This window comes from Carya illinoinensis, chromosome 8, assembly GCF_018687715.1.
Source record: "Carya illinoinensis cultivar Pawnee chromosome 8, C.illinoinensisPawnee_v1, whole genome shotgun sequence".
Classification (NCBI taxonomy): Eukaryota; Viridiplantae; Streptophyta; class Magnoliopsida; order Fagales; family Juglandaceae; genus Carya; species Carya illinoinensis.
In genome coordinates, this window is record NC_056759.1 from 7,276,864 (window position 1) to 7,291,161 (window position 14,298).

General features: G+C 36.4%; 2 protein-coding genes across 5 annotated transcripts; one reads left to right on the forward strand and one right to left on the reverse strand.

Annotated features, from left to right (window-relative positions):
* Nucleotides 1-466: 466 nt before the first annotated feature.
* LOC122319243 (tRNA (adenine(58)-N(1))-methyltransferase non-catalytic subunit trm6) lies at nt 467-7,405 on the reverse strand. Of its 4 annotated transcripts, none has more exons than XM_043137220.1 (14): nt 6,984-7,403; nt 6,763-6,890; nt 5,969-6,089; nt 5,657-5,738; nt 5,489-5,559; nt 4,597-4,638; nt 4,002-4,126; nt 3,414-3,507; nt 3,170-3,272; nt 2,919-3,094; nt 2,739-2,844; nt 2,522-2,569; nt 1,908-1,994; nt 467-1,000 (listed from the first exon to the last, which is right to left on the reverse strand). In XM_043137220.1, exons 1-14 carry the CDS (start codon nt 7,106-7,108, stop codon nt 914-916), a joined length of 1,395 nt encoding a protein of 464 aa, XP_042993154.1. In that variant the 5' UTR covers nt 7,109-7,403; the 3' UTR covers nt 467-913. The 4 variants fall into 4 exon arrangements, 3 of the variants coding, with proteins under 3 accessions (XP_042993154.1, XP_042993155.1, XP_042993156.1); XR_006245040.1 differs by having other exon boundaries at nt 944-1,000; nt 2,522-2,613; nt 6,984-7,402; XM_043137221.1 differs by lacking the exon at nt 4,597-4,638 and having other exon boundaries at nt 6,984-7,405.
* A 2,692-nt stretch (nt 7,406-10,097) lies between these two features.
* Nucleotides 10,098-12,893, forward strand: LOC122319408. The gene is made up of 3 exons (XM_043137471.1): nt 10,098-10,842; nt 10,964-11,064; nt 11,983-12,893. The coding sequence occupies exons 1-3, from the start codon at nt 10,361-10,363 to the stop codon at nt 12,627-12,629; spliced, it is 1,230 nt and encodes a 409-aa protein (XP_042993405.1). The 5' UTR covers nt 10,098-10,360; the 3' UTR covers nt 12,630-12,893.
* The last annotated feature ends 1,405 nt before the right edge of the window (nt 12,894-14,298 follow it).

Here is a 14,298-nt window from a genome sequence, read left to right on the forward strand (position 1 = left end):
CCACTAATAAATTTATATTCTTTAAATATTTTAAATTTACCACTAATAAATTTATATTCTTTAAATATTTTAAAAATAGAATAAATTAATGGTCCCATCCAGCAATAAGATTGGACAGTATAGTAACACGATCCAACAATTTTGAAATAATACTACTCATCATTTTACACCACACTTTACATATTTTAATATTATTTTTTATATTTTTTATTTTATTTTATTATTGTTAAACTAATTAAGTTGTTTTACTTATCATCTATACACCACATATTTATAATAGAAAAAATGAAATAAAGAATTAAAATAAATATGATGTGTAATGTGTAAGGATGATAAGTAAAATTATTCATCCTGAAACAACGTGAATGCCGAATAAAATGCAAGTTTATCTGAACTAAATGTCCCATCAAAGGAAAAACCCAAAGAGAGATGAGAATAGCAATCTTGTTCAAACATAACCCGGCCGAACAAGAAACATGGCAGCCTTCATGAATTGAGCTGTCATTAACTTCAAAAACCAAAGCCAGACCTAACGTGGTTTCTAAAATCTAAAAAAGGAATATTATCAGATCATTCCATTGTACATGGTCCTAACTACTAGACCTAGGGGAGAAAAATGGGGAGACAAAATGTGTTGTACATTGCCGGATAATTCAAGTGCACAACTAAATATAAATACCGGAGCAGCTGGACATTATGATAAGTTGAAACTGAAAACCGCCATAACTAGCAAAGAGAATGTCCACCAGAACGCAACCATGCAAGAAAAAAAATGCAGCAGTTGCAAGTTTATAGAAAATAAATAGATGGAAGCTAGTGTACATTCCACAGATATATGTTTTCCATGCCAGTGACGAAGCAACACGGGCAAATGACCATGAACTGAGCAATTTAGCTTCCTTTGTAGCCGGGATTAGCTGCTACATATTTTAGTCCCGCTAAGGATATATCCGCCAAATGCATTCATTTGCATGCATGGATGAGTTCGTGATGGAAGCACCTACAAAATTGTCAATATCAAGAGGTAGGTCAAAAGGCAGCTTCCTAATCTCATTTGAAGAACTACATTCCACGTATTCCCTTGCATGATAATATCAGACACCAATCATTGCGACAAAATGAGGAAGCTGCCAATGTGTAAAACTCAGCATCATGTCGTACATAAGAACAGCATCTGGGATCTACGTAACCAATAACTAAACAAGATGAATGATGGATCTTTTCCTGAAAGCATTGTACAATTCTAAAAGAAAGACACCTTATTGGGTTCTATACATCATAATATTTTCCGCTACCACAATACTAGGTGACTAGTAACATACAACAAAATGTAGGATACTATTTACTTAAAGCAGCAACATCCCACTCCAAAGAGAAGAACCTAAATGTTAGTCAAAATTCTGCATCCTTCGCTTGTTTTTCTAAAAGAAAGACCCCTTACTGGGTTCTATACATCATAATATTTTCCGCTACCACAATACTAGGTGACTAGTAACATACAACAAATTGTAGGATACTATTTACTTAAAGCAGCAACATCCCACTCCAAAGGGAAGAACCTAAATGTTAGTCAAAATTCTGCATCCTTCGCTTGTTTAGGCCGTGGCATCGTCCTATGGCCATCACACACTTAGCCTGTGATACTCTCTCTCTCTCTCTCTCTCTCTCTCTCTCTCACACACACACACACACACACACACACCCATCCACGCCAACATATAAAAACTATGTGAATTGGGCAATGAAGATTATAATATTAAAATGGATTCTTGCTACATACAAAATCTCCAAAACTTCTTTTGCTCCGGAAGATTTGAACAATGAATATTTAATTCATCACATCCACAATAGATATAGATCAAAACAAGAACTACCAAACTAATGTATATCAAAACCAAACAGAATACCTGATATTCACGCAACCAAGGTTCTGAAATTTGCAAGCCAATTGCCATTTTCCCAAGCTGCAGGTTGTGCATGCAAGTTGCAAGAGGCTGCATTCAAACAGTAGTAGTAGTTTAGATTCTTCTTCTCTCAGTAAATGACTTCCAATCCCTGAATCAAATTAATGTTTTAAGATGACTAATGAGAAATTGTGTGCACAGGATGTGTGCTAATGGCCCATCTAAGAAATGAGAAACCAAATCAATATTAAGGGCGTGCAGTAGCTATAATCTATTAACCCAAATCACTATAAAGCAATTCAAGAGTTACATGCTCATGAGAGGAAGTTGCAGGCTCATTTCATTCATAATAGTTGCAAATGAACTGTTGGTAAACTTTGCTCAAGCCATTCAGATATAAAAATCTACAGAGATTATTGGTGTGCCACAATTATCACTGTAATTAGCAATGCTCTTGTATATGTCCCGTATACTTGGGCCTTTGTCTAATTTATGCTCAATAAAATTTTGTTCAGCAATCAAAAAAGAAAATTATCACTTCAATATTATTCCACATATTTTGGAGTTGATCATGGAAATTCTTTTCCTCAACTACTCCAACTCTGATAGCAGCTCACCATCATGAGAATACAGCTTGGCATTAAGCTGGAGTCAAACAGGGCAACCTGTGAAGCATTCCATGGCAGCTTATAAGATCCTTGGCATACTTCTGCTGAGTAAAATGTTACTCAATATTTTTTTTGGATTACAAGAGTCGGCATCCCAAAGCCGGTGACTGAAAGAACCAACAATATGGTACAAAATTTATCAATACCAAGAGTTCAGAGGACTGACCTGAAGATATTGATGATAAATCGCAAAAGGAGCTGAATTTGATAGAAGCGGCAAAATATCTTGAAGCAGACTCCAAATATCCAGCTCTGGCGCGGCAATTATTAGGCTGCATGTTTTTGAAAGAACCATCAATTAAATGCTTCCTTCGACTAATAAGCCAAAGATTAAATGTATAGATACCTAGAGAAACCATTTTCCTTCCACAACTCAATGGCCTGTTGAGAAGCCTTATTTCCAGCCTTCGTAGATTTGCCCATTTTATTTACAAGAGAAATGGCATTCTCAGGTACAGGAACTGTGATCTCCTTTTCAGATGGAGAAATTTCTTCCATGCTGACTGATGAAGACATTTGAGGCTGCACAAATCAATCTTATGACACAATCAGGGGACTGTAAACAAAATATATGAGCAATATGTCATAGCCACTTACATTTGACAGGCATTCCATGTTAAGTTCATTTTCCTGCTGGTGAATTTGTTCAAGAGTTACAGTCTGGGTTAACGAGAGCTCAGTGAGAGCAGACCGTACAATCCTGGACCAAATAAATTTAATAAAAATAAAATAAAAATGTAGTACTCAGCAACATGGTGCTAACTTTGCATCCAATAAGGGGAAAAAAGAACCACAAGTAATGGCAACTCCAAGATATGGGAGAACTCAAAGCCAAATTTACCTATTACAAACTTCATCACTGAAGTTAAATATTCTTACTATATCCATAGGATAGGGTGTAACTCCAAGATATGTGCCGCAAACATAACCAGTGCCTGTCACACCGATAAATCATTCAACAACCAAGAATATATGCAAAAACAGCCCTCAATAAATGAGTCAACCAGAACAAAGAAATTTCCTGCAGACAGCAAAGACTATATAGATCCAACTCTAAAATGGAGCATGCAGACAAATGTTGGGAGAACTTCTAGCCCGTGCAATCAGGAAAAAGTAGCATTTTGAAATGTTACCAAAGTGAGATGTTAAAAATGTAAACGTATGAATGCAAGTAAATCCAGATAATGAAAGAACTACATGTATTAATGGGAGAACTTCCAGTCCATGCTATACAGATACGAAGATTTTTTTCTTTTCTCTTTCTCTTTTTTTTTTTTTAAGGGGGGGGGGGGGGGGGGGGGTTTGATGGGGAGTATCCAATTAGAAGAAGGAAATCTTTTGGGCTGATATTCATCTAGACTTTTGCTTATTCCACAAATTCCAAATCCAGACAATGAAATCCAATTTAAGAGCATCAGCAGAGAAAAACCTCCTAAACGTTCTGCCACAGCACCAGTTAGAAGGCCACCAACCATATCCACTACGAGAACATCAGAATTTGCAGAAACATTAGCCATGGAAAGCAGAAGAGATAATGTATCCACTCGCAAGAATCTGATTCACAGGAAAACAACAATAAATAGCAAGAAGTATAGAAGAGAAGCCCAGCACCCCTCACCCCCCTCCCCCCCAAAATAAAAAACTTGGAAAGCTAACTGTCACATTAATCAACAGAAGTAAAAAATAAGACAAGAACATGAAAGACATGGTCTTTACAAGTTATTTTTTAACCCCAGGTTTTTCATATATGCAAGTGCTGTAGCTGTTATTTGAGATTCTCAATGGACTATTCCAACTAAAAAAGAACAAAAATAACATTTTATACAATAGTTTTGGAGAGCAGAATATGAAATCCGAAAAGTTAATTTGATTGCCTATTGAAAATATATCATAGCTTCATAGACTAATTCCACAATTTTCATCAGTCCGGTTAGCTACCTTTCAAGATTAGTGGCATTGACTTCAGGTACAAAAATAGTCCACTCATTTTATCATGTGAATGAGGAAAAAACATGAATCATTACCCAATTCTTGCAGGGTATTTCTTGAAATATGCCTCACATATGCTGGGGAAAAAACACAAGTCAGAAAATAGAAATTAAATTAAGTCATCAAAATAATTCTAAAGATTTTTTTGATAGATAAACAATATTAATTGAAACATGAATAATTCTAAAGAAATTAACAGAGCCAATCGTCCCAATCATAAATGCCAATGTCCCCAATATCCTCATCCCAACTAAACAAAAAGCACAAAATGTTTCTTCAATTTCCTAATACACTAGGATAATTAACTTATGATAATTGACTGGTTTATTAACTTATGCTTCCATTTATAGGAAATACTCCACTACAGTTACGAGGAATATGAACCAAGCCACTCAATCCTCAATTTCAAGCTTGTTTTTCAAATGGGTTAAGCTTGAATGTAGATTAGCTTGACTCATCAAACTCACAAGCAGCTCGACGTTAAAGCTTGGCTCGGCTCGGCTCAATCTTAGAGATTAAGCTCGGCTTGGCTCAAAATGTAGATTAGATGAGCTTAGCTCAATCTTGAGATTAAGCTCATATCTTGAGTTTAACTAACATCAAATGGAGAAAAGGCATAGCTGAAGTCAATAACAAGTCAAGCTTGAATACTATGTCTTTTATAAGTTTTTTTTTTTGATAAGTTACTATGTCTTTTATAAGTTAAGCTTGGCTTCGCTCCTCTTAATTGCACAAAGCCTACCATAAGTTTGTTGGCGTTATTCAACGGTTAGGAGGAATTTACTAATGCTAGGTATTCATCTTTTGCCTAAGGTAAAGCCATAGAGTTCAAAAGAAATGCTTGTAGGGAATGGCAGCATGTAAATCCACAAAATATCTTGAACAAAGTGATGTCAGCAAACAAAATATCTCGAACAAAGTGAATACCTTCGAGCAACAGGGCGCCTCAAAAGAACTTTGGGTGCATACTTCTTCTGCTTCTTAAGCCTATATTTCTCCTACAAACATTACAAAATCAGTACTTACAAAAAAGCATTCTAAAATCAGCTTTTCTCCTAAATAAACACTGTTTGAAAATTTCATTCTCTAAATTACCTGTGAGAAAAGTGTTTTCTTTTCAAATGTAGCACTATTAGCAATAAGAGCATCAACTATTTCATCGCCTGTTGCACCCTGTCTGTGAGAAAAATAGTAAGCATTACACAACATTTCTTGAGATAAATATAAAAAACGAAATAAAAACTTGTAACTAGTAGGTTTTTCACTCAGCAGATATCCCTATAGGTTGTTTATCATAAGATCCTTCTATATTATGTGCGACATGTATGAACTCACCTCAGTAGAAACCTAGAAGTAATAGCATGAAGCAACAACATTGGCAGAAAACTTCTGGCATGATGTTCTCACCTTCTCATTGCATCTATATCTTCACCGGTTAGGCTTTGGGCTTTATTATTATCAACTAACGCTCGATTATCTTTGGATATTTCTTGTGATTCAAAGTCCTCTTTCTCCTGAGCATTATTGCCTGCCAAGAAATTTAACCAAAAATATGTACAAAATAAGGCCAGAAGAACGAACAAGGACCTACAGCTAAATATGCGAGGAAATTTATAAGCAACAAAGAGAAAAAGAAAAATATTAAACGTCACAAACATGAAAAACAGAGATAGAATTCTAGACTACAGTAACGAAAAAATATACCTACAATACTGCATCCACTAATTCATAGCTAGTTGTATGATTCGGAGCTTAGTAAGGAGAGTAAGGAGAAGAGAGAAGAATATAATGGCAAAATAAAATGAGAGGAAAGGATATAAGCCACTTCTCATTCTGCTTGAATTCTCCATAAAGAAGTGAAATGAAAGTTTTGATTGAGAAGAGGAAGGAAAAAAAAGGGAGCAAAATACATATTCTTTAACCATCAACTGTCATAGACATGCAATCGTGTACCATACGCTGTGGCTATATCTGAGGACAAAATGGGGTGCTTTCATTCCAGAATAAGACAACTTAAGAACAGAGCATTTTATCGTGTCCTAAACGTCGCGGCTATCTGTTCTTTCTTATATAAAAAGGTTTTTTTCCCTGGAGAACTCGACATCAAAGTGGCAAGTGAAGGACTTAAGATGAAGACCGTAAAAAGGTATCGACTTCATGCTTTGGAGTCGTAAGAAAGTCAATGCAGATTACAAACAAACCTTCCATGGAGGCAACAAAGCGAGACAAAAACGGCCCTTTGTCTCCGTTCTCGATTTGAAAAGAAGAACCGAAAGGACAGCCAATCAGGGGTTGCAGAGAGAAGTTCTTATTACCAATTTTGAGTGTCCTGCAAAATCACCCAAGTGTTTATCGATGCCGAGTAAGTTTATATGGAAAAGAAAAACAACTTTTGTACGAAGAAAGAAAAAATAGGACTTACGCAGCGGCCGAGAGACGAGCAAAAACCAAACGGTCGCCATCATTGATATCGAGCAAGACACTGCAACCTTCCCAGGTCACTCTAGGGTTCTGAATTGTGCCGGCTTGAGACTTATTTTGGGACATCTCGATTCTTTATTGAAGAAAAATCAACTCTTATGGTGAAGAATATGAAAAACAAAAGATACAAATTACAATTAAAATGGAAAGCCGAAAGACTTCACTGCGACTGCAGACTTATTTCCTGTTGGATAACAAATTACGGATTGGTTGAAAGAAACTTGAGGGAAGCGTATCCATATATAAATACAAAGTCCTGAAGGAACGCCATTAGAGGGACCAAAACCTCAGAACCCTGATTCTAGGGTTTAACATACTTTAAGCCCTAGTGTGAAGGCTGATTCGGGCTAACCTTTCCCTAAGCGTGAAGGCTGATTCGGGCCAATGATGATGTTCCACGGTCTTTGTTCGTACCCAAACCTACGTTGGGCCGAAGAATAACAAAGTTGTGATTGTGAATTGAAACTGTTATGACATCTCGTTTTATAGTTTAGGGCCCTATATTTATGGGTCTCTCATCTTGGAGCATGGGCTTCTTCGACCTTTTATATATATATATATATATATATAGAAAAATTTCAACTCGGATATACCATCCAATAAAAAGAAAACACGTAAGCTTTTCATTTTATTTACTGTAGGTACGATTGTAGATTATTATCTAGTGTTCTATCTCTTTCCCCACAATCCTTTATGCATTTAGTTGGTTTTCTCTTTTCATTTGGAAAATGAAAATCCGGTGTTGTAATTGTTGACACGGAGAGATTTCAATTGAGGAGAGAGAGAGGGTGACAAGAGGATACACGGGTGAGGGGAGGGGAGAACAAAGGAATCGGGGGAGAGGGGAGACACCCCACAACCAATTTTATTTTACAGTTTCTAAAATTTATACATGTCAAGCGCCTATGACTGGATGGTGTAAAACTATGGGCTTCTTCGGCCTTTTATGTATATATATATAACATATATACCATGATCTATATAATTTAAATGGTAATATTTAATTTATAATATTTAAATTTTAAAATTTTTATTTTAAATTAAATTACACCAAGTAATTATTTGACTACGTGTTTTATCCACGCCGGCTGTAAATAGAAATGTTCATATATATTTTAAAATAAAACACAGGAGGGACATATCACGTGGCTACAAGAGAACAAAGACAAAGACAACGACACATCTTAGGCCAGGAATCCATTAACCTAGCTATGAATCGGAAGCTACAGCTAGGCAAGAAATAATACAATGGTTTGGTTTGACTAAGAAAATAATGCAATAATTGTAATCGATCGTACTAGCATTATTCCTACGTAATGGATCATTGCGATCGATCGAAGTGATCTTTCCATAATGGATGGTGAGGTACCGAGTGATCATCTGGTCCTGAGTCGAAGGGTACGCATACCGATCGATCTCCATTATTTTTAGGGCAATGATTGGCCAAATCCCTGTCTGACATCTGAGGTTCTAACCACTGATCCCATGCTTGCAGTAAGATGCTGATCATCTTCCTCTTCCTTTTTAATTCCGAGCTTACCATTTTATATGTTTTGATACGTGGGCACGAACAAAACCAGCAAGAATCACATAATTCAACTCATGTTTTGTTAGGAGAAAAAAATACACAGACTCTAAAAAAAATTAATAAAAAATATAGATAATTATTTTCATCTCAAACAACTTTATTAGAAAATTCATAGCAAAATGCCAAATAGGCTACATTTTTTTTCACTTTATTTTGGCTGGTGATGAATGTATTAGGGTGTTAGGACAAATCTTGAGCCCAGCCAAAACAGATCAAAAGGGTACTGCTCATGAATATCATTACGCTACGTCGACTGTACGTCTGCCAAAGTTGATAGAGATCAGGGGCAGTAGAAAACGAAAATTGGTATAGAGTCTCGATCCTTATTCTCTCTCTTTTGTTTTATATGAGGTCTCTTCGATCGGCTCATTTTGCTTCGTTTCGGAATCTGGACCCCCCTTCACACGTGATTTTGTTCCAGAAACCACCCAAATATATATGTGCCCACCATATTTTATAAGAGTAATAAAGTTTTAAGAAAAATAGTCTAATCATTATATAAAAATAATTTTATAAATTAATATAATTTGATGTGATTTATTATATTATAAAATTATTTTTATTATAAAATAAATCTAATAAATCACATAAAGTCACCTTAATTTATATTATTATTTTATGTAATTTTTTTATAACTGTAATATTTTTTAAGTTTTAAATAGACAAATCTTATATAAAAGTTTTGTAAAAAGTGAATTCTAGAGTACTTATTTATTTTAGAATTGTACAAATCATTTCTTGTTTTATAAAATGAACATAAACGGAGCTAGCTGACCCATAATATTTTATCAATTGAAAAATTTTATTTATCATTTCTTACACCACATATCAATATATATTTTTTTATCATTTTATTAAATATATATATTGACGTATAAATACATGTATTTAAATAAAATAAATAAATCACATGTTAATATATAGGATAGACATGATAAATAACATTTCACTTTACCATTTAGAGATCATTTCGGTGAAGTTGCCACCGGCCTGCTTATAAACATCCCCGTTTAATTAATTAGTTGTTAAATGACGTGTCATTATCGCGTGAAAATATCACGTCAATATATATATATAGACATACACGTACATATGTGTGTACACATGCATGGCATGCATGTTAAAATGGTCAAAAGGGGTGCATATGGCGTTGGTTTGGTTTACCCGTAATGACAGTTAACGTACAGTTGTAAGCTTGGGAAACACTAAGCCCCTAGTGTTCTAAGCTGTACCCACAAAAAAACACGTACATACGTACAACGTCCCGAGTGACTTGATCTTAAACGTCCAAACACAGATTAATCTTAGCCCTATTACCGTGAAAGCAGTGGGACATTAATTAGCACCTGGATAGATCTGAACCACACGATGAACTTTACTCTAAATAAATCGAGCCATGCATCCAGTCAACAGAAGGTCAACCATCAAGCTGAGATTATTAGGTGCCAAAGATGGGCACTTAATTCGTAGTGTGTAAGGCAAGCACAGATTGAATTAAGTTAATCCACATTAAGCAGAGGTAGAGAGCGAGACTCGGCCATCTCCATGGAACAATAAACAAAAGCAGACCCACCGCTCTCGCCCGCTTTGCCTCCTTATTACCTCTCTCGGATCCCTCACCGCCATCACACCCCGCTCGACTTTCCAAAGCACCTCTCTCTCTCTCTCTCTCTCTCTAAAGACAGATCGTTTTGCTTTACTTGCCTTCTATTTTCCTGTTTTGCTCTTTTATGGCGCTTTTAACTTCCTTACCAGAGCCCTCTGAGCCTAAAAAACAACAATATCCCAAACACAAGCGAAAAAAGCAGAAAAAACCACCGTCTTCATGGGACCAAATCAAGAAACTCGTCACCTGCAAACAGATCGAAGGGTCCCGAGTGCATGATCCGTCAAAGAACGGCGCCGCCGGCGTTGGGTACTCTAAGCTAGGGTCTTCTTGCAGCTCCATATGCAGCTTTCGGGACATAGTTCATGGGAAAACTAGGGTTGTTCATAGAGCTGATAACTCGCCAGAGGGCAGCATAGTCGGTACTCAGGAAACTGGGCTACTGAGGCGGAAAACTGTAGCCGGCGGGTCTTCAACTCGGCCATTATCAAGTTCAGCAACAGCAAGATCCAACGGTGGATCAACGTACTCGTCTGGTTCAAGAGGCATGCAATTCCGAAAGCTTTCCGGATGCTATGAGTTTCGCATGATCGTTGACCCTAGCAGGTATTGTGCGTTGGGTACTCAGTACCCCAGCTCCCCCTTCCCCCTCCAATGGTTATATTATCATGATTTAATTGTCAAGATCAAAATATGGTGGATGATTAAAATAGAGCAAATAAATCAGGTACCCAACACCAAGGACTACTATTTGTGCTTGCTCTCAGTGCGGGGAAGCCTTTCCGAAGGTTGAAAGCTTGGAGCTTCACCAAGCACTTCGCCATGCTGGTAATAATATTAGAATTCTTCATATCATTCACCATATTCTATATATATGGACTATTATGTATAAATAAATTAATAGTATTTAGTTGGTGAAAAATATAAAATATTTTCATCATTTTATTTGTTGATTTAATCTCTCTTGCTAGAAACGCTATATATATACATATATATTTATTTATTAAAAATATCATCTTCTTTTTCTTTAATAATTTGAAGGTAAACATCGTCGTAATTTTTCCATTACTTACATATTTTGTACACCGCAACCTCTTCATAAAGGCAGGGGGGAAAAGCATTTCACTGGAAGGGTAGTGCTACGGTTACTGTTGAGAGCTATAGTTATAACGTATGTTTTTATTTTTAACTTTTTTTAACAGCGGAGCCACCGCTGTTAGCTCCCATGGGGAGCAACCGTTAGCTTCTTTTTTTCCTTTTTTTTTTGTATACTTTTATTTAATGATTAAATAAGTATTTTTTAATAATATTATAAATTTTTTTAAAAAAATATTAAATATATATATAAATTAAAAATAAAAATACACATTATATCTAGCGGTAGCTCCCAGCTACCAGCGGTAGCCGCAGCGCTACCCTTTCCATGAATCTCGCATGACCAAAATCAGCCCGCTTCCATTTGGTGATCTAGGTAATTTTTTAACTTTTTTGACGCTAAGAAGGATGTAGGGACCATTTCGTACACCCAAACAGCTATCTAATTCTAAAGTGAAGTGACCTCTCCAGTAGGCAGTACATTTCTAAACAAATTTGTGAAGTGAAATTCTTATCCTCTCATCCACACCATTATCACGTATTATTATTATAATAATAATAATATTATTATTATTGTTGTTGTTATTATTGTTGTTGTTGTTTCGAATTTCTTTATCAAAGGAGCCTGAGAGGCATCTGATTTGGGTACAGTATCGGAGCTGGGACATGAAGATTCGGGTCGAAACATCGTGGAGATCATCTTCAAATCAAGCTGGCTCAAAAGGGACAATTCAATATGCAAGATTGAGCGGATATTGAAGGTTCACAACACCCAGAGGACGATACAACGGTTTGAGGACTGTCGAGATGCAGTCAAGACTCGTGCGTTGAACAGCTACAAGAAAAACCCAAGATGCGCCGCTGACGGGAACGAGCTCCTCCGATTCCACTGCACCACCTTAACATGCACGCTTGGGGCAAGCGGCTCATCCAACTTGTGCAGCTCTATACCTACTTGTGGAGTATGCACCATCGTTAGGCACGGGTTCCAAGGTAAGGGAGAGGAGTGCAAGGGGACCACGTGTACCACCACTGCAAGCAGTGGCAGGGCCCACGACTTCCTACGTTGTGCGGACAGCCGCAGGGCCATGCTGGTGTGCCGTGTCATTGCCGGGAGGGTGAGGCGTATGGGGGACGATGCAACGCCAGTGGATGATGAGGACAACGTTTCAGGTGGATTGTACGATTCTGCCGTTGGCTGCGCTGGGATCTACTCCAACTTTGAGGAGCTGACTGTTTTTAATCCTCGGGCTATCCTTCCTTGTTTCGTAGTGATCTACAAAGCCCTGGAGTCTTGATTGACGTTGTTCTTTCCTAAGAATGTTTTGTACCTTCTACAATCAAAATCGCAGTAGCTACAATCCAAGGGCCAGCTAACGTACTGCTGGTCTCATCTCTGTGTTAATTTGTGTATATATTATGTAATTTCTTCTTCTTTTTTCCGAGCTCACATAGTCACATTGTAGGAGTCCATTCGAGTTTAATGGATTTGGCTCAACTGCAAATGTACCCATTTATGAGTATCGTTTAGAATTATAATAATTTGGCTTACATACTAAAAATTGATTTATCATGCAAATAAAAGATCAATTTTTTATATACATTAATTCGTTTTGGAATAGCAATTCAGATAATAATGTACTAAAAAGTCTTTAATTATTTTTCTCTTGAGAAAAGATCGTGATTTAGGAAGATCATTGATCATGCATTTTTGTGATCTTTGAAAAGAAGAAGAAGAAGAAGAAGTGTAAAGTGGACATGTGAAAGGATGAGATTGAATTCCAAGATGACGCGGGCAAGTGCAACTTTTTGAAGTGGAAGCCGCAGGCCGGATGCGTGGGCTTGTCATCTTCAAGGCACATCCTTTAGTACGTACTGTCGGTTTAAAGCACTCATGCCGAATCTCTTTCTCTGCTGGCCTCGGCTCATCTCATGGCGTTCTTTGGTCTTTATTCTGCAATGGCCCTGACGTACATTTGGAAGCTCCACCAAGAATCTATTGAACAACTCCATTGACATCCAATGATTCCTGTACACTTTCTTTTTATGGGCAACTCTTTTTATATATTCAAACGAAGTTTACGATGATTTGAAGTGATAGAGTACAACATATAAATCTCATAATATTAAATATTATATATATCTATAGATAAAATGGATTCCAATCTTAATTACAAGAATAATATTAGATACAATCTTATGGTGTGTAAATCTCGTGTACACTTTTAGAAAATAAGTGAGGTATATCATTAAAAAATTAATTTTTCTTATAGGTATCATATTTATCTTCTTTCTTTCTTTCTTTCTTTTTATCAAAATGTGTGCTTGGGGATTCCACCATCTAGGATTGCAAACGTCGTTTTTCTAATTACAATGGGTTCACATGTTATGTATTTATTTTCTTTATTAAGAAGAATATTTGAGTCAAAGTTTTAGGAAATTCATTTAACTAAAAAAGAACAGCATATTGAATTCTAAATGATTAGTCAGTGAGAGACCGGCCTCCTATATTATTTTCTTTTAGATCGATGACGGAGTTATTAAATCTAATTTTCTATTTTGCTAGTTTTGATAATGTAGCCAATAAGTTGAAAGTGTGGAAAGGATATTTAAGGAAAGAGGGAAGGAGAAAATTAGAGTTTGCTTGACTTTGACCAATTAAACAGCATGACATGGGAAGACAGTGCAGTACTATATATATATGCAGATGATCAAGGTCTGCTAGCTTGTGCATGGAGGAGATGAGTGAGGGTATGATAATTGCGCACACATGCTTGAGCATGTAGATGTGTGCATTTTCTCATTGTTTGCTGTGTTTGGAGCATGGTATAATCATAATAATCGATTACAAGTAGCTATAAGGCTTCCTCAATTAATTATTTAAAATCTTGCACGTAAAACGAGAGAGAGAGAGAGAGAGAGAGAGAGAGAGAGAGAGAGAGAGAGAGAGAGAGAGAGCCCGCATAT